The 25,385-nt window shown below is 38.3% G+C and overlaps 1 protein-coding gene and 2 long non-coding RNA genes across 5 annotated transcripts in view; 2 read left to right on the top strand and 1 right to left on the bottom strand.

The window, feature by feature from the left end:
* Window positions 1-2,663: 2,663 nt before the first annotated feature.
* On the bottom strand, window positions 2,664-8,229 carry LOC127975260 (uncharacterized). Of its 3 annotated transcripts, XR_008157460.1 has the most exons (5): window positions 7,992-8,229; window positions 7,700-7,847; window positions 5,711-5,847; window positions 4,663-5,048; window positions 2,664-4,307 (listed from the first exon to the last, which is right to left on the bottom strand). It is a non-coding gene; the product is annotated as an uncharacterized LOC127975260 (long non-coding RNA). The 3 variants fall into 3 exon arrangements; XR_008157458.1 differs by having other exon boundaries at window positions 2,664-5,048; XR_008157459.1 differs by having other exon boundaries at window positions 2,664-5,048; window positions 5,711-5,808.
* Window positions 3,137-7,456, top strand: LOC127975261 (uncharacterized). Its single transcript, XR_008157461.1, has 4 exons — window positions 3,137-3,204; window positions 4,866-4,968; window positions 5,772-5,915; window positions 6,493-7,456. It is a non-coding gene; the product is annotated as an uncharacterized LOC127975261 (long non-coding RNA).
* Window positions 8,230-14,368: 6,139 nt separating the features above from the next.
* Window positions 14,369-25,385, top strand: part of LOC127974677 (ETS domain-containing transcription factor ERF) — a 43,337-nt gene continuing 32,320 nt past the window's right edge. Inside the window, exon 1 of the mRNA XM_052578123.1 lies at window positions 14,369-14,980. Coding sequence (XP_052434083.1) covers window positions 14,959-14,980 — 22 coding nt within the window. The 5' untranslated portion in view covers window positions 14,369-14,958. The remainder of the gene's footprint in view (window positions 14,981-25,385) is intronic.

Below are 25,385 nucleotides of genomic sequence, written 5' to 3'. Positions count from 1 at the left end.
TCAGTGGCGTGAATCTCCAGAGAATGATACCAAAGCAACACGTCATTCTGAGACCGAACACAACACACACGCTCCCTAAGATCTGTACACAATCCTTGAGTTTGATTCGCAGCGTTTTTCAATTTAAAGGGGTCATATGACGTTGCTAAAAAAGAACATTATTTTTTGTATTTGGTGTAACGAAATGTATTTGTGGTTTAATGAAAAAAAAAAAAAACATTTTCCACATACTGTACATTATTGTTTTTGAAACCATTGATATTTACAAAGCTCATCGTTCTGAAAAGCGAGGTGTGCTCTGATTGGCCAGCTATCCTCTGCGTTGTGGCGAGGCATTTCTATTCTAAAAGAGGCATTTGTTGCATCTATTGGGGACATAATTACTGTTTAAAATGACTTATAGTCTTCGTGTTGCATTGCATCGCGCCACATAAACATAAAATTATGTCGGCATTCGTGATTGGAGAAACAACAACAAGCGCTACTCTACACTGATCCAAACTTGTGTATCTGAAAATTTGGGTTGAACTGTTCTGGAAAAGGACACATATGTTACAACTTAACCACTGATTTCTATCGTCCTCTTTTGGAAGGCCAAACAAAGTAGTTTCACTTTTGCAATAAAACACACAGCATTTCAACAACACGGCGGCGGCATCAACAATACTACAGCCAGAATCAAAGTTATGCCTTGTTTCTTTCCGTGAACAGTTCGGTGGCTTTATGCAAATCTTCCCACACAGTGATGCAGACATGTTGGGGCGTGTTTAAACGAGGTGCTTTAGGGGACGTGGATGAGTCTTAACTTTTATAAAGAATATCTCTTTGGGTTTGAGACTTTAGTCTTTGCAACTTTAGAAAGGAAAACTTGAAATCACATCATATGACCCTTTTAACAATCGGATATGGGTGAAAATTCCAGAGGAAAGAAAAAAAATCTGATAATTTCAAATCGCCTAAGAGAACTGCAAATTAGTTTTTCTGTTCTCGTTTTATTCTATAGTTGTTGTTTTACCTGCTCTCTCTCTATATATATTATACATAAAAAAGAAAAAGAAAAAAATAACAGCTTCAGTCCAAAGGTGTTTAAAAAGATTTTTTTAAATAGCAAATAACTTAAACAGGTCTAGTTAAACCAAAGAGCTCCACTAACACATCCTCAGCTGTTTTCTTTTGTCTCTTCTCTTGGTCACCTAGCAACCCAGTTTCTGAAGGTATCACTTCAACTATCCAAAGTAACATACGATGAAAATAATGATGAAATGTATATTTTTAAATATTCATTATTTGGGGAATAATCTTCATGGTGACGATGATGATCTTGAAGTCAAGACTTGGTATGTCTGTGATTAATTTTTGTTTGCCGGAGGTTAGCGGTGTTAATCTGTCCCCTGCATCTTCTCCCTGATTTCATGTTCGCTGCTCACTCAGTGCGTAAATGAAAGCGCGTGCGTGCGTCATTGTCTGTGCGTGCATATGTTCATGTGAGCGTATTTTACACTCTTAAATCGGACAGATATGCGGTTATTTTGGCATATGTGCGTGAATGTGTGTGTCTGTTTTGCTTGTTGATGTAGGCTACGTTGTCATGTTTTCCCCTTTCCATCGTTCTTTTTTTCTCACTTGAGTTGAGCAGTTCCTTTTTCTTCTCTTCTGTCCTCTGTGTCTCTCTTTTTCTCCCTATGGTGTCAGGTTAGCCTTTTGGTGTAATTATCTCTGAAACCAAAAAATAGTTGACAAATAACTCGCTTGTTCATTGTACAGTGTTGTTCATTTAAAGTCATTTTTGTAACTGAAAGTGTTTCACTCATCTGAATAAAAACGGTAGAGAAAAAGAACTGTGCATGATGTTGTCTTTTCCTCGAGTGTGTGACGCTGTCAGTCCTCGTTTGGCCGCTGGGTGGCAGCAGCAGCCACTCGCTGTTCTTCATATGGATGAATCATCCGTGAAGAGCTTCTGCCTCCACATGGTGCATCAACTTAGTCACCTTCTCTTCCCCTTGCTTCCTTCACTCTCTCTAGATCTATCCGTTTCGCTCTTTTCTCCCTCTTTTTTTCCACTTTTCACAGCTCTCGTTTGCACATCTGACTCATATAGGACATCTGGTCTTTGCCAGACAGCTCGTCCTTTACTCATTTTCTACTCCTATCCAATTTAGACGATTCAAATTTAAGATTATATGTCTTTACATCTGCTACTGAAAAAACAACAACATCAGCCAAAGTTTAACTTTAGTTAGGAACCTAAAGACCTAAAGTTGAGCTGATCCGATCCTTTCCACATTAAAACGTAGTATGTTAGTAAAAAGTTAAATTAAGCAATATACAAGTAGCCTATATGACAAATCAAAAATGATTATTTTAATGAGTTCATAATGTCAGAGTATTTAAGTTTTGTGTCTTTTGTTATTTCACACTTGTTTTGTCCACAAGCAGATGAGTTGGGCTGTGGAAACTGTGCATCACTGATTGCGAGGAGGGATACAACATGTCAGCGTCACAGAAACATTTCCGAAATTTGTCCTGGGTTGAGTGGGTTGGATTGTCAGGTCGTTACAAAGTTGTGGGGAGGTTAAAAGCAAAAATATGCCTGTTGTGTTCACAATGCCACTGACATTACCTACATGGAGGATTTTGTTAGCCCTAGTTAAAGACACTGATGGTCCTTTCCTACTTACATTATATTAAGTCCAGCACAAGCTGCATGTTTCTTACCAGCTTGTAAATACTGGTATTATTTGGAGGCACTTAAATGCATGAAACAGAGTCCAACAGTCAGGTTCTGGAAGCAAAAAAAATCCCCTTAATTTTCTCCAAAGGGGAGTTGATTTTTAATGAAAATGTATAAACCTTTAATTAACTGTTGATTAGTCACATGACATATACTTTTTAGGTTTGGCTGTATTTAAACTGTGAATTTCCACTGAGGATGCTATCACTAAAGCTCGTCCAGGTATCATTTACCACCTAAGACATGTGGCATAAGTAAATGTAATTTCAGTCTGCAGGAGCTGTGAGATGTTTTCAGATTGGTCACAGGATGCGTCAGTCATCTCCTCTCCCACTCACAATCTGCCTCAGTCAGACTGTACCCGCCCACCCACAGAGACAGGTGGTCAATCTGTCGCTTCAGTGGCACAGGTGTGTGTTTGTGTGAGTGTGTAACAGCACTCCAAGACGGAACAGATGACGGTGGCATTTCAGGTGTGTAACAAGAGCACAGTAAATTCCACAAACATGGGGCTGGAGCATATGCTCTTTTGTTTATGTTATTATCAACCATAACACTCTATCTTTGTCATGGAATCCTGCAACAATGATTACAAGCTAAACAAATGCAGTGTGGGCTTGAGGAAATCATCTGACATTTAGTGTTTCAGAGGACATTCTCACACAAACAATCAAATTCCCTTCCTCTGCCTGAATGTTTTCACACCCTTCCCTGAGCTGCCGCACCTGCAGAGCACACACAGTGTCAGAACTATTCAACATATGACAACACTCTTAAACAGCTATTGACATTCAGTCTAAACACACAAATGGTCAGTGATCAGCTCTATAAGTCACACTTGTAACCTTTGTGAGTAATGTGTGCTTGTGATTTACACATTTTACAGGCATTCAAAGCCTCCCAAATGACAGATGACATGGTTCCATTTAGCAGAAACATACAGCATCTACTGTAACAATTTTGTCTAGTTACGGTAGTACCTCTGTGCAACTATTGCGTGATCCCATAGCTGAACTATTCAGTGCCTAGAAATCATACAACATCATTTTATGAATTCTATGTATGTCAATTAACTGTTGTCACAACTGTTAAAGGGTTAGTTCACCCTAAAATTTTACTGATTTACTCAACCTCAAATCATTAGGTGTATATGGTGTATCTTCATTAAAGGGATAGTTCAACCAAAAATGAAAGTTTGATGTTTATCTGCTTACCCCCAGGGCATCCGAGATATAGGTGACTTTGTTTCTTCAGTATAATACAAATTAACATTTTTAACTCATATAAGTCATATAATGGAAGTGAATGGGAATCATGGCTTTGAGTCAAAAAAACAAATACACAATACACATACACAAACAAAACCAAATTAAACACTGCTGCTCGTAATGATACATTGATGTGTAAAGACACAAGAAACTTGCACAGTATTTATATAGTTTTGTTTTTTTTTACCTCTGATTCACCGGAATGTCCAAACAGTCCTGAGCGCATGCTCAACAGCCGGCAAGTGTCACATCTTCTTCTTCTTCTTCTTGCTTTACAGCGGATTTGCGGTGAATCAGAGATTGTAAATCTGCGGTAAAATGAAGTGAACAAAGGACCAAGTTCTTACTGACACGGTCTGGATCTTCGTTAAAAATAAAATGAATCCACAATTTCCTAATGTTGGGATCAGAATGAAGGCAATGCAAACTCTGTTTTCCACATCTTGGCACTGCACAGCATCTTGTTGTCTTCAGACGCATCTTTTCATCTGGTTTGTGCATAGTGGAATACTTTTTTTTACACATTTCTTAATGTGTACAACTTTAAAAAGTTTTACACATTAAGAAGTATGTTTATGTGGAGAGTCAGTGGAGGAGTGGATGATTCAAGTACACTCACATGAGATGAAGATGTAATCATAATAGTTTAAAAAAAAAAAGTACCTTAATTGTCTATGGTGTGGGTTGCCCCCTTCAATGTATTTTGTCTGTTTAAACGATATGATCTGTGGTGTTTCACTAAACACTGAAGAAAATCACTCGTTGGCTGCCGCCTTTGTAGGTACACTAGTGCGAAGAATGAAAATTAGACAGTGCTGTAGACACTTATTATCATATAGACACTAATTATCAAGTTTTACCAATAGAGAATCAGTACCTGTACAGCTGAAGAAGAAGAAAAAGAAGACAGCCAGACTGACTGGAAGAAAGGCTGATGACCCCGTTGAAAAAACATCACATGCTGGTTAGGTATGTTTTGAAGCATGGCTGCTGGTTTAAGCTGGTTCTTTGCTGGTCATGAGCTGGTTGAAGCTTGTCATGTGCTGGTCCTAAGCAACTCAGTAAAACAGCATAAACAACAGTACGGAATACACCAGATAAAAATATTTGATGACAGAGAAAATCCTGAGTAGTGATGCCCAAGTTGCACCAAATTGTTTAAAATGACAGGTAAGAAAAAAATGAATGTGTGTGGTATTGATGCTTAAAGTAGGCCTACATGAGGGACAGCAATACTAATGCAAGCTAAAGAGCTACTGGATATATTGTTAAATGTGATAATATATAACCAAACAATAGTCTGTGAAATGAAACATTTTTTTGTCATTTGTATTTTCTTAATTTGCTATCTTTTTGTTATCAAACAGCGTACTAGTTTACCATACTAGTTGATTAGCCTGCTAGCTTAGCCTATACGCTGTGCAAATGACCAATTATACTATTTTATATGTACGGTTTTTCTGACCCTTGACCTTATAAAGGACAAGTTGTTTGGAAAATGCATCGATGTTTTTAATGATTGACAAATTGCTAACCCTTGGTTTCCATGTCAGAGGCCACAGAAATCCATTTTTGAGTCAGTTATCTGCAATGTAAATATCATGTGACTAATCACTTGGTAAATGTAGAAACAATTATGTTACGGTAATGCTGAGAACATAGACCTAAACCCTTGTGACAATACTGAGATGTGATGATGAGTGATGCTAACCTGCAAAACCGAAAACTTGCAGGACTCGAGAGCACGTCGCTGATACTTTATTCCCTTTCAGAGTTTGAAACGAGGAGCTTTGGGTTACCGCCATCTATCTGGAACACACCACCACATCTTGTCAGTTAATACAGATCCTACGAGCATGAGACAAATACACAAAACTGAGAAGATATGGGGGTGTCCCACATTACACATGGACTTGGTGAGTCATTAGGAACATCTAGTGCCCACAGTATGAATTTGGTACCTACACAGATTTCCTATATTTGTGATTAGCCCACACACACACACACAGAATAACATACATCTGTCATAGCATGTTACAACAGAGGACTCTTCATCTTTACAAACCAAAGCAGAATCAAACAGCTTTACAGTCCTGAGATGTAACTTGAGGTGGTGAATGCTGGATGGATTTTGAATTATCAGAAAATGTATTTAGCAATGAACTGTCTGAACTGTCTGAACAGCATGGCTCTTGCAGCTCTGGAAACAGATTGCTCAAATTGTTCTTATAAAAAGGTTTTCATGTTGTTCCATTCCAGCATGGAGTTTTGTTTTAGGTGCAACAAGAACATTTAAGTAGAAATTTAATACACAGATTTTGCTATTTAACTACTCTAAATAATACTTTTTTTTTTTTTCTTTTTTTGGCTTAGGGTAAAAATTTGGCTGATTGCTATTGCACATTTAGCCCCCTGCTGTTAGATGTTGTGACTACATCATTTGGACCCAAAAATAATTTTTCTTCAGAAAGTGCTATTTTTTTTTTTTTACAGGAAGATGATTCTGGTTGTCAAGGGATCCTTTCCACATTTTAGGGATTCTCAGAAGCGGAAGTCATCATAATTGGGAAAATTTCTATAGTGGTGAAGGGAAAATATAAACATATATTCCCCTATATGACTTTAAAAGAGGGGAAAAAAATTTGATAGATTGATAATTGTTAGAAAAATTTCATATGTGTTGTCACTCTCTCAGCCATTGTATTATAAACACTTACAGCAGTGTTAACCAGTTTTTATTTTTATTTTTTTTCTTCATTTAATGCCAAGGTAGTACAACACAAAGTATAGTGCTATAAGTGTAGATGAAAGGGGTCATGAACTGAGAAACCAAAATTGCCTTGATCTTTTGAAATGTATGAGGTGATTGTACTATAAAAACATCCTGTAAGTTTCAGAACTTAGAACTTTTCATTATTCTACAAACAGCTCGTATTGAAGCCAGTCGGCCAGAATGACAGCTTTAAGAATGTTCTATACTCTATGATGTAATAGTGTGGCTAAGCACCGCCTCCACAGTAGAAGTTCAATGCCTGCTTCGACATCACTGTCTGTTTAGCCCCGCCCACCGATTTGCATTAATTTTAACAGTTATTAATGCGTTTTTGACTTAAATCACAGCAGCATCTATCTGTGAGGAATGTACACTGTCAAACATACACAACTATTAGCCAATCACAGCACTGGGCGTTTACTTCTGAGTCTGCAGTCCACCACGCTTGTTCAGACAGAGCGTTCTGATGAGAGGGGTTAAAACAAAGGCAGTCCATGACCCCTTAAAAGTTTTTGTGTGTAAATTAAAATAAATTTCAAGGTAATGCATTCTGGGAAATGAAGTGTTTTTCCTCTGATGTCCATAAAATTGATTTATTAAATATGATGAAATAAATAGCTAAACACAGTTGTCTATAGTTGGCAAAGTTTAAAGTGGCTATGTGTAAAATGGCAGTTTATGACTTAAAATTATTTTTGAATTCTAGTTCATTTCAATACAACTTCCTGACATTAAATTGCAATTCTGTTTGCCACTGCAATTCTTGAACCCAATGTATAGGAACATTTTATGCGTAATATCTTAAAACCAGTTTACAGCGCAAGTTAATTTTTTTAATATGAATATTCTGTAAAACAGAAGGCCATTTTTGTGCATCTCTCTATCTGTGAAATGTCATGTAGTGATTTGAGACGGTGCTTGAATTACGTGAAGTTCAGCAGCTGGTGTACTTTCGGCAGCAATGAGTAGCAGCCCTGTGGTGACCCCGCTTTAGGCCCGTCATGCTGCTAAATCAGACCTCTGATTAGCTCCACGCCTCTGAAATGACAGCTGTACTGGATACAGATCCATTGCGCTGGAATGAAGGTATGGCAGTATATTCAGTAGTGGAAACAGTGAACTGTGCCAATAGGAAGAGTTTGATCCTAAGCAAGATACTGGAGACACCATCAGCACACTTATGTGCTTAATATAGCAACTGACATAGAGCGAGACATACCTCTCTGTTGCTCCTCAAATATCACAAGCCTGTTACTCCTAAGGACTTCAGATTGGGTGTGCAGCAGCATGGCATTCTCTTCTTTAACTTGTTCTCTTTATTTCCCTCTTGCCATCTTTAACCTGCCCTCCTGTCTCCCCCTCCGCTCTCTGTCCTTGGCAGAGCAGTGTGTGGTAATCCTATTACTCTTGTGTGAAAACCAGCTGAGAGAAAGAGAGGGAGACGGAGAGAGAGGGATTGTCAGGTCTCTGTTATAGTGGAGAGCAGACAAAAAGCACTTTAAGCTATGGAACATGACCCTAAAGACTGAGGGACTGTTACAGGGACGAGAGAGGAGGGGCGCGAAAGGGAAATGATGGGACTCCTGACAGCTGGAGCGCCAAACTTGAAAATAAACATGTTCTTTGATGACAAAGAGCCCATTGACATGCTCTCTCTTCTTTCCACTCTCACAAGGACACACACAGATAGAAAAACACAAGTGGATAAACCGTTTTTCTTGTAAATGGTAATTTTTTGCTGTATTCATCTGTTCACATAAAGTTAAGTTTATTTATCCAAAGTGATTTGCAACAGGCAGTTCATCTTAAAGGGTTAGTTCACCGAAAAATGAAAATTATGTCATTAATAACTCACCCTCATGTCGTTCCAAACCGTAAGACCTCCGTTCATCTTCTGAACACAGTTTAAGATATTTTAGATTTAGTCCGAGAGCTCTCTGTTCCTCCATTGAAGCTGTGTGTACGGTATACTGTCCATGTCCAGAAAGTTAAGAAAAACATCATCAAAGTAGTCCATGTGACATCAGAGGGTCAGTTAGAATTTGTTGAAGCATCGAAAATACATTTAGGTCCGAAAATGACGACTTTATTCAGCATTGTCTTCTCTTCCGTGTCTTTTGTGAGTGCGACTGCTGTGACTGTTGACGTACGATGCTGCTGACGTGTTTTCTGGTGCGCCCAATAACAAAGATAACACGTCAGCAGAGTCGATTAACCTTTCAGTTCAAGATTTTATATGCAGTAGACACAATGCTTTAGCTGTGCAACATAAATAAAAATATCATAGTATAAAATTCGATGCCCAGTATAGCATTTCATATTTGTTCCTCCGCCAGAAAACAAAGCAGACATACTGTGTTATCTGAATAATTCGCTTTTAATAAAAAAAAAAATTAATAATTAAACATCGTGAATTTTATAATAACAATTATTAAACCAATAATTACTACCAATCTACATTTGAAAGTGTGGAGCATGATGCATGAGGATGTCATGGTTCCTCGTTCTGTTTACTCTCTTGCTCCATCTAACAGATCCGTCACTTTTGTGTGCTTCACTCCACTAGGAGGCCAACAGATAAAGAGATAATGAGGCCCTCTTAAACAGAGTACTCTCTCTTTACCATCGAACTTGAGAGTGCAGCAACACTCATGGGTGAAAAAATGCAATGCTTGCTAGCACATATATTTGTGCTCAGGACTCTAATTTCTGAGAAAAATCAGTGCCACACAGGAACACTTCTTTATATTGAGACCATGTACTTTGATGAACAGCAAAACGGAGGGAGGAGAGGCTGCAAGCACTGAATCACCCCAGCATCTGTCTGTCACCCCGATTTTAAATGCTGATCATCTCATAAAGAGGAACAGGGATATTAAGCTGACAGGGCAGGGGAACAGAAGAGGGGGGTTTCTCCCATAATGCTCCAACTGAGAAAAATCACGGAATTACATCAAACAATGAAGGCAGTATGATGAAATGAGAAGAATGTTTTTTTGTAAATTATCTTTTAAAACAAAGGCTTTTGCTTAAATACTTTAAAATTATGTATATGGCGTATCTGTATTGGTTTATTTACAAAACAAAAAGTATTTGTGATGCATGAATTTCACCAGAGAGTGAAGGAAATGGTGTTTTTTTTATTGTGAGATATACAGTCACAACTTACTGTGGCTTTGTATCTTTCAGTGTGACTTTGTTTAACACAACTGTGTCTTAATATCACACCATATGACCATATGAACTTTGTCTCATAATCTGGTTCATTGTTAGTTCATGTTAACTAATGTTAACAAATGGAACCTTATTGAAAAGTGATACACAGTCAGTGTTAAAGTGGAAACAGCTTCCTAAAGTACCTTTCCAAACTTTGACTAGTGTTTCTCCAGTCACTCCCGCACTTTTCTGTGTTTGTGTGAAGCCAGTAGACTTTGTGAGAACGCTGTTGGTTTTACCTAAACATAAACAAAGTGCGGAGGAGAAGGCGAGTGGTGTGTCAATGCATAAACACACTGCATGTGAGAGCCAGAACAGTGAGGAACTTTTCTTAGAAACGGATAACCTTGAGTTTACTGTGCTAAAAGACCTGACATAAAGTCCAGGAGTGGAAGAGAATCAGGAGAGCGGAGGATGTGGAGGAAGAGAAGGTTGATGGGGCTAAATAATGGTGTGGATGAATAATACAAAAGTGAAGGAAACTGCTCAAGGATGAATAGGATGAATCGGACAGCAGAAGAGAGACAGAGAGTGTAGAATTTAGAAGTTAGCAGAGAACGATTTTTCTTTTAAGTTGAAGACATTTCAGCACACTGGGAAACAGAGACACAAGAGAGAAAGAAGTAGAAAATAGAAGATGCAAGTGTGAGAGAGAGGAAATGGAAAATTGTGTGTAAATACAATAGTAGACTGTATTTATTGTCCATTACGGTCAAAGGAAATTGCCCATCCCAATAACAGCTCTTGTTTTCTTTCCTGGGGAAAGAAAACCGAGGGTGTCTCGAACAGATGTGACAGCAATGGATATTTCCAAAACACACACACACACGTTCACACGGACTGCCGCAGCAGCATTATGGGGCTGAGATGCTTATCTGAGGTACGTCTGTTTCCTGTGACCAGAAATGACTGCTGACACTCTACAGCTTGACTAGCACAAATAACAACAAGAAGCACAATCCTGAGAACTCACAGCACAATGACAACTGTTTCCTCTCAAATAAAGGGACAGTTGATCAGGTTAAAGCTCATGAAAGCATAGACCATCTTGTCAGTCTTGCCTTAATGTTCCCATCGCATAGATTTAAGAAAATTTGATGAATTACTAAACATTTCATTCTAAACCACATGAAATGTTGATCCTTAAAGCAGTGTGATTCTAACTGATGTTCTGTTTATATGTAAAGTATGTGGAAGACTGTATTCACACAGAATTAAAAAAGGTAATTGTGACTTTATCTCAGCTTTTGTTTCTAGAAATTCTAAGAAAAGTCAAAATTGTGAGATGTAAACTCGCAAGTGCAAGAAAAAGGGCAGAATTGTGAGGAAATATATTCAATTTATTGAAAACAAATAAACAGGATTGTGAAATATAAACTCAGAATTCAGACGTTTTTACTCACAATTCTGAGTTTACATCTTTTAAATCTGCCCCAACACAATTCTGTTTCTTTGTTTCCACCACGGAAAAAACTAAATTACAAAGTTTCATTCTGACTTTTTATTTCACATTTCTGTCTTTGTTCTGGCAGTTGCAAGTTTAGACTTTTCTTCTCAGAATTGCGAGTGTGTATCTCACAATGCTGAGTTTTTTCCCCTTCAGTTTCAATTTTTATGTCTCACAATGTTGAATTCATAATTTGTAATTCTACAGTCTCAGTTCTGAGAACAGAGTCTGAGAATAAATTCATTATTGTGAGGAACAAGTCGCCGTTACATTTTTTTTCGTGGCGGAAACAGGCTTCTATAGATATGTCAGCCATCTTTGATTTATACTGACACCTAGTGGAATGAATGCAGAATTATAAAACAATTGTTTGCAACATTAATGTTTTTACTGAAAAAGTGTCTGATGATGGTTGGATTATGTTATTAGGGAAAATAAAAAAATTCAGTGCACATTTAAAGATATGTTGTCCCCTGTTTTCTAGCAGTAGGATGTTCTAAACCAGAACAGGAGACATGCTACACTGCTCATGAGAAACATCACATTTACTCAAAAACTGTTCTCCGGTGAGGGATGGAGGAGGGTCCTTTTAAGATTCAGGTGCTCGGCTTTAAAACAGGATGTATGTGCTTGAGCAGATGGATCACATTCAAATCATACAGGAAATGAACATACATGCTTTCTCACACTGCACACTTCTCATTCTCTCTCATGCACGTGCCAACAGAATTCAGTGGGATTGTGGTCATTTGGTCACACCATTCTGTTTTACTGGCAATCTTCATGTAATCATGAGACTTGAGGAAGGTCATGTTATATGTTTCTGAATCTTACTTCTCATCTCACCTTAAATGAATAATATAATGGGTGGTAAAATTAATTTATATAGACTATGTTTTTATAAATGTATGTGTGTGTATGCGTGTGTGTATACAGTGTCTTGCGAAAGTTTTTTTTCACGATTTGTTATTTTGCAGCCTTATGTTAAACTGCTTTAAATTAATTTTCCCCCACATCAATCTACACTCCATAATGATATATATATATATATATATATATATATACACATACGTATATATACATATATATATACATATATACATATACATATATATATATATATATATATATATATATATATATATATAAACAGGTTTTTAAAATCAGCTAAAAATGCATTTTAGAGCAAAGACCAAGCCCTGAGGTCAAAAGGACTGCCCGTAGAGCTCAGACACAGGATTTCATCAAACACTCACATCTTTGGGAAGAGTTCAGAAAATTATTTCTGCTTCACTGAAGGCTCACAGAAGCATGTAGCCTACATTATCCATAATGGAAGACGTTTGGAACAACCAGCACTCTTCCTAGAGCTGAACTCCTGGCCAAACTGAGCAACTGATGGAGAAGGGCTTTGTTTAGACTGGTGATCAAGAACCTGATGGTAACTATAGTTGAGCTTCATGATCATATGTGGAGATGGGAGAAACCTACAGAAGGACAAACATCACTGCAACACTCCACTGATCAGGGCTTTATAGCAGTGTGGCCAAACTCAATCCTCTCCTCAGTGAAGACACATGAAAACACACTTTTGGAATATTGCAAAAAAGCCCCTAAAGGACTCTCAGACTGTGAGAAACACGTTTATCTGTTATGATGAACCTCAATTCCAAGCATCATTTTTGAAGGAAACCAGCGATCTGCTCATCACCTGCAGAGTATCATCCCAAAAGTAAAGTGTGCTAGTAGCAGTCTCATACTGTGGGGCTGTTTTTTAACAGCAGGGACTGAGGGACTCATCAGAGTAGAAGAAAAGCTCACCACAATATAGAGATAGCCCTAATGAAAACCCAATCCAGAGCATTCAGAAGCTCAGATTGGGCAGAAGGTTAACCTCACAATAAGACAATGACCCTAAACACAGCAAGAGTGGCTTACAAACTCTGTGAATGTCCTTGAGTGGCCCAGCCAAAGGCCCAGCAGTTTAACACAAGGCTGCAACTTAACAAAACGTGAATGAAAAAATTAAGGGGATTGAATACTTTATATTACTTGAATACAGTTCTCATGTTTTTAGCTTCTGAAATTGATTGTCATTTTTTTGTGTGCCATTTAGTTCTTTCAGAAATAATGTTGGATTGATTTTTTTCTAAAAGAACAGGAGCAATTACCAAATGTTGGAATCAACATTAAATGCTTTTGAAGTAATTTTCATTATTAGTTTATGTTTACTAATGTAGTTAACGAATGTTTAAAAATGGAACCTTATCATAAAGTGTTAACTTATTTTTAAATATCATTTTTGAAAAGTTTTTTTTTTCTTTCAAGTCAAGTGTAGTATACTATATAAAAGTATCTTGATGTATTATATAAAATGTCTTGATGTAAAAAGTATGATATTTATGAAACTGGTAGCTAATAAAAAATTGTTACCTTGGGAAATATATTGTAGGCTTATTTGTCACTGCCCCTAACAATAAATAAATAAATAAATCCATTATACAACTGAATGATGTATTATATGATACATGAGCCTCAGAATATTTTACATTTTGTTTTGATAGAAAATATTTGAGTGGCCAAAAGTGCCCTTAGAGTTGAGTCTCTGATCTTGCGGGGTACATTCCGGAAATCATAATTCGATACACTAGTTATTAGTCTACCTCTGGATGGGGGTAGATAATTATCATTAAATGAAAGAGAACGAGGGATAATTAGCTCGAAACACACTTGTTGCTGACGTTAACAGGCGCGATGACGCTGAATCTCAAGTTCTCTAGGACGCGGATGTGATGTCACCACGGACAGTGGCTATGGCGGTCTCCATAACGACGCCTCGTGCTGCAGTGACGCCAGCCCCGGCGCTGAGGGGGCGTGACTCAGCCGATGCCCCATTCCCCTCCTCCTCCCCCCGCGCGTGTGGGCGCGAGCGAAACACGACACCCGAGAGAGAGCGAGAGAGAGAGAGAGAGAGAGAGAGAGAGAGATGGGGGAGGAGACAGCGAGTAGTTTCAGACTAGGGAGAGCGGAGGAAGGAAAAAAAAGTCGGTGTGAAAGAGAGAATGGGAAACGGACTGATATACTGCGCATGGCGAGCCTCGGGAGAGTAGATGACAAACTAACACAAGGATAAAATGTTGCGAAAATCATCATCAGGGATCAAGAGCGCGAGTTTTTAACAGAGAGACGCGGAGCTCTGCTTTCCTGCGGTGTTGGGATTGTATCGATCGCTCCCGGGACAGACGGGAAAGCGCTGTTTCGGAACTCCGCTGCACCCCGTCCCGTCCCATCCCGCCTCGCCATTGGAAGTACCGAGCCGCTTTCCCAAATTCAGCGCTGTCGGTCGGGGCTTTGTAGGGATCGCGAAAAGAGACCAGAGCTCGTTCTGCGGGATCAACAAGAGCGCTGATCATTGGACAAAAGTTTGGCCTTTTGGAGACGGGGGTGCGGGAGAGGCCGAGTCTCGCGCTGCTGAACTGACACTTACCCCAGCTCGCTGTGAGAGGGGCAGATAACTCTCACCATGAAGACCCCCGGGGACACGGGTGAGTTACCCAGCATTCATTATCAAGTGCTGCCACAACTTCTGTGACCTGTGAGCTTGTTGAGTCAGAGTATCGAGTCAGGACTTTACCAAACATCAGCTTTATTGAGCAGTCAGCAGTGTCAAACTGGATGAAACGTTACTAGATTCACAACGGACCTTTAACTTACTTTTAGAAAAGTTAACTTTTTTTTGACGATGTATTACTCTGACATTTCAATAGAGTAACACCTCGGTATTTTTTTGCTTGTTTGTTTGGTTTGCATTACATAGTAAATCACAGATGTGTTTATCTCGTGATCTTGAATGGGCAGATTTCAAATATTAAAACTAATAAATAATGCGGTCAGTTGTCCATTCATTTTAATAACCCCAATTGTCACTAGAGGTGTAGTCCAACTCAGTCGGTTCATTCTAGTACTCCTAATATTAACCATTTCTCAAGTTTGCGGTTTTACTTTAATTAGTTAAATTCAAACCGCTTCATTTACTTTCTTCCAGTCCTTTCCGCTTGAACCTGTTGAATGGCTACAACTTTAAAACAGCAGCTTGTACTTCTTTCTCGATCTTGGAAGTATGTCGAAACCAATGCTGTGAATTCCCAGCAAAATGTTAAATACCATTTTTTCCCCAAAAACATGTTCCTCCTCGCACTTTGCGCCTGTAGCAGTAGCACGGCACACTCAAAATGGAAGCCCCGCTTTCTCACCGGAGTATTTAATTATCATGTTACTTTGTTTACAAATGGACCAATTTACACTCGCTCCAGTTTCTAGGGTTTTAAAAATAGACCTTTAAGCTCATAAAGGGCAGTGAAGCCTAATAACACAGAGCTGCGCACTAATGTCCCGTTTGGTGAAAGGGTTGCCTACTTTTATGATTAATGCTTTCCAGTAGTTTGAATTCACTTTAATCACTGTTAGCATACTTGCCCCAAGTATTCATTTGCTAACATGTATCTACTTGTCCAGTGTGCACTTGTGAAGTTGCTGCTGTCCCGCCAACTACAGGGAGTTTCAGTAGCCGTGTTCAGGAGGCCTTTTGTGGCATGTTTGGGAAACCATGTTGAGACTCTCTCGCTTTCACTCCCTCAATCACAGTCAGTTCTCTTACATCACGATTTTCTCAGCGGTCGTACCCCGCCACCCACACAGCTCGAAGTTTCAGGGACTTTTAACAATTATTTTCATCAACGCTTTGAGCACGCCACGTCATTATCTTACCGAGTGTCTACGCGCGCGATGCGTTTAGTTTTGTCTCGCGCTATTGACTGGCCTTAATGAAGTCCGGCTCTGCGTGAAGTCTTACCACTTCATGGTCACTTTCACTTTAAAAACCCTGTCTTTCTCTTCCTCACTAGTAAAGCTTGTTGTATTTAGCTTAACTCTTCATTTTTATAGTATGTAGTGTGTTAAATTGCAAGTACATTTGTTTATCATCTTTTTATTTCAAGAATACCATAGACATCAAGTGAAAATGATTATATCTAAAAAAAAAAAAACCCTAGCCCTTCTTGCCTTTTCTGATTGTGAGTTTGAAAGCCTTGGTTAGCTAAAGTTGTTTTCTTTAATATTATTAATAAAAAATATTTCTATATCCCAGAGACTGTCTGCATTTGTGAGTCGTCAGTGAAACTCATTAGGTCATAAGTTCATTATGTATGCTGTGATACCAATATCAGCCCATTCAAAAACCACATTTGACTTTCAGCTGTGATTTGCTTAGACAACATTATCCAAACTTTTCTCCACATGGAGTGGATTTTAACTAAGCAGGTGCGTAAAATTGAAATTTGATAAAGGTTTTGTGGTTGACCTCTTGACCTGTTCAAAAATACATACTTGTGTTAGTAGCATTGGTTTTCCCGTTTTGCATGATAAAAGTTTCGTATCACACATCTCTCATCTTCAGTCCACAGACGTTGGCATTTTTCTGTATGTTGACTTTGTGGATCTGAACATCAGCGATGAGGTGCATAGACGGGATGAAATGTTGTTTTAAGTCAGGTGGCAATAACTACTACAAGTACCTTGTGGTTTTATCATTCTACGGCTGTGCAGGCCACATTCTGACCTCGATAGTTACAAGGTGAACTCAGCCGCTGAGTATGCAAGCGAATGAGCGAGCAAGAGAGAAGAGAAGAAGATACAGTACCGAGTATAGGATGTGGTTTCCAAGTGCTTCACTCTTTATCAGATTTTAGTATCTCTTCAGTCTGTGTTCTTACCTGCAAACACCCGCAGTGGTATAAATACGTAGCGCATTTCGGTGAGAGAGCATTTTCTCTGAAAGCCGTGGTTTGTTATGAGAACAGGAGGTGACAACAACGTTAGTATGGTGTGCATCCTGATAAAAGTTGTGTGTGTCTGTCAGTCTTTGTAAAACTGACATTATCGACTTCATCAAAAAGCTCTCGCCACATGAATCGAATTAGATAAGAAACTCTGCTCTTATCAGTTCCTCACTCTCTGACTGCCACTTTGCATGAATTCAGAGAATGATGCGCACCTCTTCAGGCTTCCTTCTTTTCCGGGTGCTGTGTGTCTGCACACATAGGCTTCGGTTGACCCTGGCTGATCTCGTTTCCTCTGTAACATCTGAAAGTGTCTGTGGTTCAACTATGGTCTACTCATCAGGCCTCAGTGTGTATTTAGTACAGCAGTATCCTGAATGGCTAACCCTGTAATTTGTGTGCTGCCTCATGAGATGGTCGTGAAGAGTCAGTGGTTAAGATTCCAGCTTTAATTTGTAATATTAGTTTGTTATTTTTAAAAGAGATTGGTGTTGGCCATCAGTGTCAAAATGTATTCAATATTCAGTAAGATGGAACGGTTCGCAGGAAAAAAATCAAACTGTTTCCAGGTAGGGTTCGGTAAGCGCTCAGACCGCGGTTCAACTTAAATCTGACAACGCTGTAATATGGTTTGCTATAAATAAAGCATAAAACAAACAGGGTTCGGCTAATATATGTGTTTGTTGATAGATGTGCTTTCAGGGTTCTCAGTACATTACAACAACAGCTATATATATATATATATATATATATATATATATATATATATATATATATATATATATAAAAACCTGGACTAATCATTCACTCTTGTTCAATGCGAGTGAATGGTATGCTGGAATATGAGAATTTATTCCATTATCACCCGGGTGCTGATAATGCGCGCATGTGCGCGAGACCTGAACAGCACATGTTGATCTCTGTGTTTAAGTTAAACTCATTCAAGCCTTGCCAGTTTAAACATTTAAGAGCCACAGGATTTGAGCTCGCGCATGCAGTGGGAAGATTTGTGCATGCGCTCAACCAAAGCATGCCTACCGCGTGCAAATATTAAGTTTTCTCTGAAGTATTGCGTTTATACGGAGCACCACACATGACATTAAAAAAAAAAAATAACTAGATTGTGCTAAAACATGCACACGATTACTATTTAGTTCCCCTCGATTTGCTAAATCATGCACACAATTTAGTAATTCATTCTCTTGATTTATAAATCGAGTACACGATTTAGCAAATCGAGGGAACGAATGAGTAAATTGTGCGGACAATTTATAAATCAAGGGAACTAAATAGTAAATCGCGCACACGATTTAGCCTACTTTTTTTCCTGCATGCCATGTGCAGGGCTTCGTACCTTTAAATGGACAAATTCACACAAAAATTATGTTATATTTTTTACTTAATGGGGTCACCTTTTTCAGTCATATTGTATCAGCCTTGTCAGATAGCTTATAAATTAAGTTTAAGCAATCATTAAAATAAATTCTCAGTGGGTGTAATTACACCTGCTGCTATTTATTAAAATAAATTAAAATGCTTACAGAGATTCAGCACAGTTGCTAGTGTGATATTGCTTTTAGACAATAGTTAAATAAACAAGAAATGAATATTGAGTAACTTACATTTTAGAGAATACAGCCAGCTACCTTATTATTTTTGTTTGTTTAAGGTTAGTGTTAGTGTTTTAGTGTTTTAAACAAATTAAGTGAATGATTCAATGACTCCCTCAATTAGTCCCTTGTTTTGTTCTTGAGTGAATCATTGGTGTTATTTGAATCACTTAAGTGAACAATTCAATGATTCCCTTATAAAGAATTCCACAGCCAGTCAAATTCAAATTGTTGCATAAATAAACGTTAATAATAGAAACTATATCCCACACAGTCCCAGATAATTTTCGAACCCTGGCACGGTTTTCATGTTGCTTACTCTATTTGTGACCCTGGACCACAAAACAAGTTTAAAGTCACTGGGGTATATTTTTAGCAATAGCCCAAAAAAATTGCCAAAAATCATTAGGATATTAAGTTAAGATTATTTTCCATGAAGATAATTTATACATTTCCTACCATAAATTTGTAAAAACTACATTTTTGATAAGAATATGCATTACTAAGAACTTCATTTTGACAACTTGGAGTTTTTCCCCACTATTCAGATTTTTTTGTGCCCTCAGATTCCAGCTTTTCAAATAGTTGTATCTCAGCCAAATAATCTCCTTTCCTAACAAACCATACATCAATGGAAAGCTATTTTCATATTTTGAAAAAATGGGCACTTAGGACTGGTTTTGTGGTCCAGGGTCACATATATTCTACATGTTTGCCTGTGTGTTTGTGAGTTTGTCCTTGTCATGCTCACTAAGCTTGTTTCCATGTAGGTGTAATAGATGGTTCATTTGGAATAACTAGCAGCCTTTTATCACTCGTTCACATTGTCACACAGGAGACCGTGTGCTCCATTTTAGTCAGTGTTATGCAGCCGCCTCAGTTGTTCAGGTCTCTCTGGAACCAGTTCAACATCAACAGGCATTCTCTCTGTTTACATGCTTAAGTATCCTGTTCGGCAGCATGTGCGTGTGTTTGTGCGAGACAGCCACCGAGCGAACGTGTTTTGTATTTTCCGAACTGCCTAGTTTCCCATCAGGCCCATCAAACAATTGTGCCATCATGCTATTTCTGTGAACGCCTGTAAATGTCACACACATAGGCAGGATATTTCGCTGACATTGAAGTGTGAGACCGTATTAAACGCTGGAGCAGTAAAGTCTGTACTTTTATTCCTACACCGCTCACCTTGGGAGCACTTGTACCTCGATTTGGGAGCGTCGGGAATAAATGTTTCACTGGAAGTGTACGGATGGTGTATTTCTAGGGATGAATGAGGTCCTTTGGGGTTGAATAGTATTTTGTTTGTTTTTACCCCTGGAGAACAATAATGATGTGTCCACCGTCGGGGGAGCACAGTGGTTTGTGTGTGTTTGCCATGTCAGTGGGTTACGGGGGCAGTGCAGAATACGAGCGAGAGCGTCCATGTGTTGGAGTCATTTATGGACTGACAGAAGCACAGAGGCCCTTGTGTATGATCGGGGGGAGGGGGGCAACATGTGTGTGTATGACCCTGACCTCGTGACCTTCCATAGCTGCACCCCTAACCCTGCATTCCAGCACACGCCCCTGTCCCCTCCGGTCACATGCCTCGCAGCCAATGGCACAAGGGCCCGATGCCATCTCCTCAACCACATATGATACTCTATGAACCACGTCAGCTTGGTTTCATTTCCTGATCTAATTTCCTAAATTCTTCTGTGTAATTCCCCATTTCTTCACATCAGAAGCACTACAGATGTACAATATTTGATTAAGGTCAGATGTCATCTCGCTCTCACTTTCCTTCCCTTCTGTTCTTCCTCTTCAAGCGTCAGGAGAATGTTAAACATTCAACGCAAATGTTTTGTGCGTTAAACAAAGTTGTAGCGCACAAGAACACGTTGATGATTGAAATGTTGTGTGGAAAGAATAGTTTAACCGATGCTCTATTATGTGGTTTGATGGATATTTGCATGTCTTTCACAATAGCATACCTCACATATCCGAAGAGCCTTCAGTAGGATGTTCATTAACATGATAAACCACTGAAGATGAACTTAGAGGCCTTTATGAAAGCATGTAAAGATGTGTCAGGGTGCCAGTTTTTGGGTTTCCATTTAAGCACAGAACAACTGAGCTTTGATTTTTCTGATTACATAAGTTTGGGGATTTTCAACCAGATTCGTATTGGTAAATTGTCGGTAGCATATGTAAATGAAAAGTGTGTATTCTTTCTCCTGGTGTAATTGTCAGCTTAAACACGTCATCTGGTGGATTTTTGACAGGTCCAGGGCTTTTGTGAAAATTACTGTACTTTAGCATTTTTATATTCTCACTCACAGTCAGCCGTATTGAGCCAAGTGCATTATGGATTAAGTTTCACAACCATTTTGGCAAAGGGGAATGCCACAAGCCATCTTGGTGTCCACAGCGGCGAATCACCTTTTTAAGTGCCATAAAACAGCAAAAAAAAATTACACTGTTATTTAGAAATACTTAAAAATAAACTTAATATTATAGTATTATTGCAGATTCTTTAAACAGAAATGTGTAAGATAATTGGTTTCACATGCACTTAAAACAACTTCCTTGTCTAAACAGTCACAATGTCTGATAACATATTCTATAAAAAAAATACCCTTTTCAAATATAATTAAATAAAAAACCTTTGATAAAGTATACATTTTTTGTATGTTTTTTTTCTTCTTTATTTTTCTTTTCTTTATATTTGTGGCAAACCAAAAAATATAGTTTTTTGACTGATGGTGGCATTGTTTCATCTAATCTCGTACAACTCATTGTTTTGTTGATGATAATAATAGCAGAGTTAGATAAAACAAAAATGGCAGATAAAAGTTGACATATCTTTGCAACAATTTTTTCCTGACTTTTATTATAGGTCTGTCTAGGGAATATAAATACTACTTCTCAGTTGTTATTATTTCAATCTGCACCTGATCCCTTTAGAAACAAATATGATTTATTAAATAAATAAATATGTTCAGCATTTTATTGAACTGATGAAACCACGAAAAATGTCATTTTATGGAAGTCAAAAGTAAAATCTCTTATCTTCTAATATCCTTATGCCATCTGCTCCTAAAGGCTGCGCTTTCAAATATGTATGCCATCTTTGATATCTAAGAAGGCATGTCATGCCAACCAAATACTTGCGAGGGCATTAAAACATATGGCTTTATTGATATATTTAGCAAAACCCTGGTTCACAAGCTTACAAAACAGCATATCAGGACTTGGTTAATCCTGTTACATTACCTTCCTATATTCAGTTTTTAGAAGTACTCCAAATAATCTACATTGATATTTAAATGCTCACTATCAATTGCTACTTTGACTGTACCTATGAAAAACTAATGTCCCAGACTGCATTGCACAGCATAATAGCTAGGCAGAGAAGTACCATTCATTCACAAACTCTTAAGTAGTTTTTTAATTGATCATTTTTATTAAATTCTGTGTCTGTGAATGTTAATGTTTTTTTAATTAGACGCTAAAGGTTAAGTGACCTTTTCTGCTGATTTTAAACATCTCTTTCCAACCACTGTTTACACTTCATACTGTAGCTTTCCATTACACTTTCAGAGAAACCTCCATTAGCCTTTTATTAGACTTGCACATAATTGCACTGCACAAAGAGAGTCCGGACATCTGCTTTCACTCATTTAGGACGATGCAGAAGAGCCACAGTCCTACACACTATATATATATATCGAGCCACGTTTATTGATTTTGAATAATGGACAAAGTGTTGATATTGACGGACGTGCCATTGACATCCGATAATAGGGCGATCTTCTCATGGTTCAGCAAACACTCACTCTGTTAACGCTGACACACATGCTCTCACACTGGTTTGTTTTGCAGAAAAAAAAAACGTGGACCTCCCACATTCCTGCTCAAAGCTTAAATCACTGCAGCCTGTGTGGCATTACTCATTCCAGGAAAAGCATTCTGCCAAACACACACACACACACTCATTTACTCAAGCACTAACTCTCACACATCGAATCACATTCTTGGAAAAGCGTGCTTTTTTTGGGGCTTTCTTGAACACGGATGCTTCAGACATGGACATAGATAGCATTCCACAGATGCTGAACGAACAAAAACGTTGAACGTTTAGGTTATGTGTCTTAGCATGACTTCATATCTTTTTCTCAGTGCGATTAGAGCTTGCACTATGTTTGTGGCTGTGCTTCTCTCTGTCACGCTGTACTTAGCTGTTTTCCTGACACTTTTTGTGCTGATCCAGCTGCTCATTAGAGCTCAGCTGCTGTTAGATGTGTGTTCTGGGTCCAGACTGTCATCAGGAGCTTCTGTGCTCGAACCTGATGAAATGCAGCGTGCCCTGCTGTGAAAGAACATTGCTCTGTGTGTGTGTGTGTTGGGAGAGAGAAATGTAATACAGGTACTTTACAGAGGCTGCATTGTCATGAGCGTGACTCAGTGCAACACCTGGATTGTGTGTCTGTGTGTGTGTGTTTTTCTGAGTGCAACATCCAGCGACGTTGAGACGTTAACGGATGTTAAGTGCTGGTCATAAGCACTTCAGATAAGGAGCATTTTGCTCACACTTTGTGAGACTGTTTCCTTTTTCTCTGTCATCCACCTTTGACTTACTCCCCATGAATCCCTGGATGTTAAAGCATGTTGGAGGTGTTTTGATGTGTTGTGATGCTGCTATAAGGTGTGTGTGCGTGTGTGTGTGTGTGTGTGCGTGTGCGTGCGTAGGTCAGGGTTCGCCTATATTGTGTGGTCCACATGTCCCATTAAATATACAATGCATATACAAATATAAACAATGTATTAATGAAAATGTAAAAAATAAATAAAAAGCACTAGGTTTAGTAATATAATAGGGACGATATACAAAAGATAATATATTTATATTATAGACTTAAAGATAATAATACTTTAATGTTTAGAATGTTTTTATGATATTGTATTTATTTATAAAAATATTTCTGTATTTAATATTTAAAATAGATCATATTTTAAAGGTTTATTTATGAAATGTTTAAATATCAGTTTTTTCATGTTTTTTATATTTCATAAAATTTAACTAATAAAAAATAAGTAAAATAGACAATGAATAGATTTCAGTAGAAAGTCTTCACTGTGAGAACAAATGTAGAACAAGGAAAGGAAAGAATTGTAACCAAGTTATAGAATTGTTTTATTTTAACAATAGCATTATGGCTAGTTTAAAAATGTCAGCAATAATATAAAAAATGATGTCTGTGTTATGTCCTCATTTAGCTAGGTAAACATGTCTGTGTATGTGTTTGAGTTTGTGATAATGCTATTCAAATAATAATGAAAGTCAGTGCGCACACACTTTTATTCATTATGTACACGGATTAAACCTGTGTGTGTGTGTGTGTGAGTGTGTGTGTTTGTGTGGTCAACTGCCGGGAATTCAAATGCTGTCTGGCGCCACTTTAACACCCCACCCCACCCCACCCCTTCTCCTCCGTACCCCGTTCCCTTTCCATCTCTTCTGTGGAATGCAAGATCATGTTCACTCTCTCTCTCTCTCTCTCTCTCTCGTTTTCCCTCTGTCCTTCTCTTCATGCGCTGAAACCTGTTCAAGAGCTTGCTGGAGTTTGTTCTGAACTTTGAACCAGTTTGTCATCAGCATTTACGGCACTCACTTTCTAATTCATCAGTTAGGGTGTGTGTGCGTTTAGTGAAAGGAAGGTCTGTGTGTGTGTGTGTGTGTGTGTGTGTGTGTGTGTAATGTATTGGATATAAGCAGGCGAGTGTGTGCATGTGCACCTGTGCACTAAGTACTGTTAATCATATAAAGGCCACGATGGAAGACAGGTGGAAAATGTTTTCAGAGCTGCGGGGAGAGGACATCCTTCCCTCACGTGCCGCCTGCTTGTCGTGTAGACACTTTGTTTGAGTTGTGATATTTTGTTACAAGTTCAAAGAAGGCCGACTGGATTTTAACCCAACTCGCCTTCAGTAAGACTATATTAAATAACATAACTGTGCAGATACAAGTTGCCAGGTCTGAATGTGAAACAAGGTTCAGTAGGTTTCTCAGCTACACCAAACGTCAACTACACCAGAAAATGAATAGTGGAAAAAAGAATATTAATAGTTTTTCATTTAGGCCTAAATATTTAAGCATCAAGTGTATCTAAAATGAATACATAAAGTTGTCCTTCAGTTGAAAAGTTAAGTAGTCTTTCAATTTGAATCTGAAGCACTGCAACAGTTCAGTGTTTATATATTTATATAAAATTCCCGCCCCTGGCTTCATGCTATTGGTCGAGCCATTTTTGTTGTGTTGCGCTGGATTGGATGTAAAAAAACAAAAAAAAACAAAAAAACGGCACATTCGCAGCCATTTCAAGGAAGTACTTTGAGTATTTTAATATCGAAAAATGACACTCTTCAGATCTAAAGTGCCATTGGAGTTTTATCACACACCTCTGACACTTCCACAGTCAGACGAGATGATATTGGTGCTTGACATGTACTCTATACTTGTG

The sequence above is a fragment of the Carassius gibelio genome, chromosome B16, assembly GCF_023724105.1.
Source record: "Carassius gibelio isolate Cgi1373 ecotype wild population from Czech Republic chromosome B16, carGib1.2-hapl.c, whole genome shotgun sequence".
In the NCBI taxonomy this organism is placed as follows: Eukaryota; Metazoa; Chordata; class Actinopteri; order Cypriniformes; family Cyprinidae; genus Carassius; species Carassius gibelio.
The sequence above is the reverse complement of the archived record's forward strand: the minus strand, read 5'-3'. Positions and strand labels throughout refer to the sequence as shown.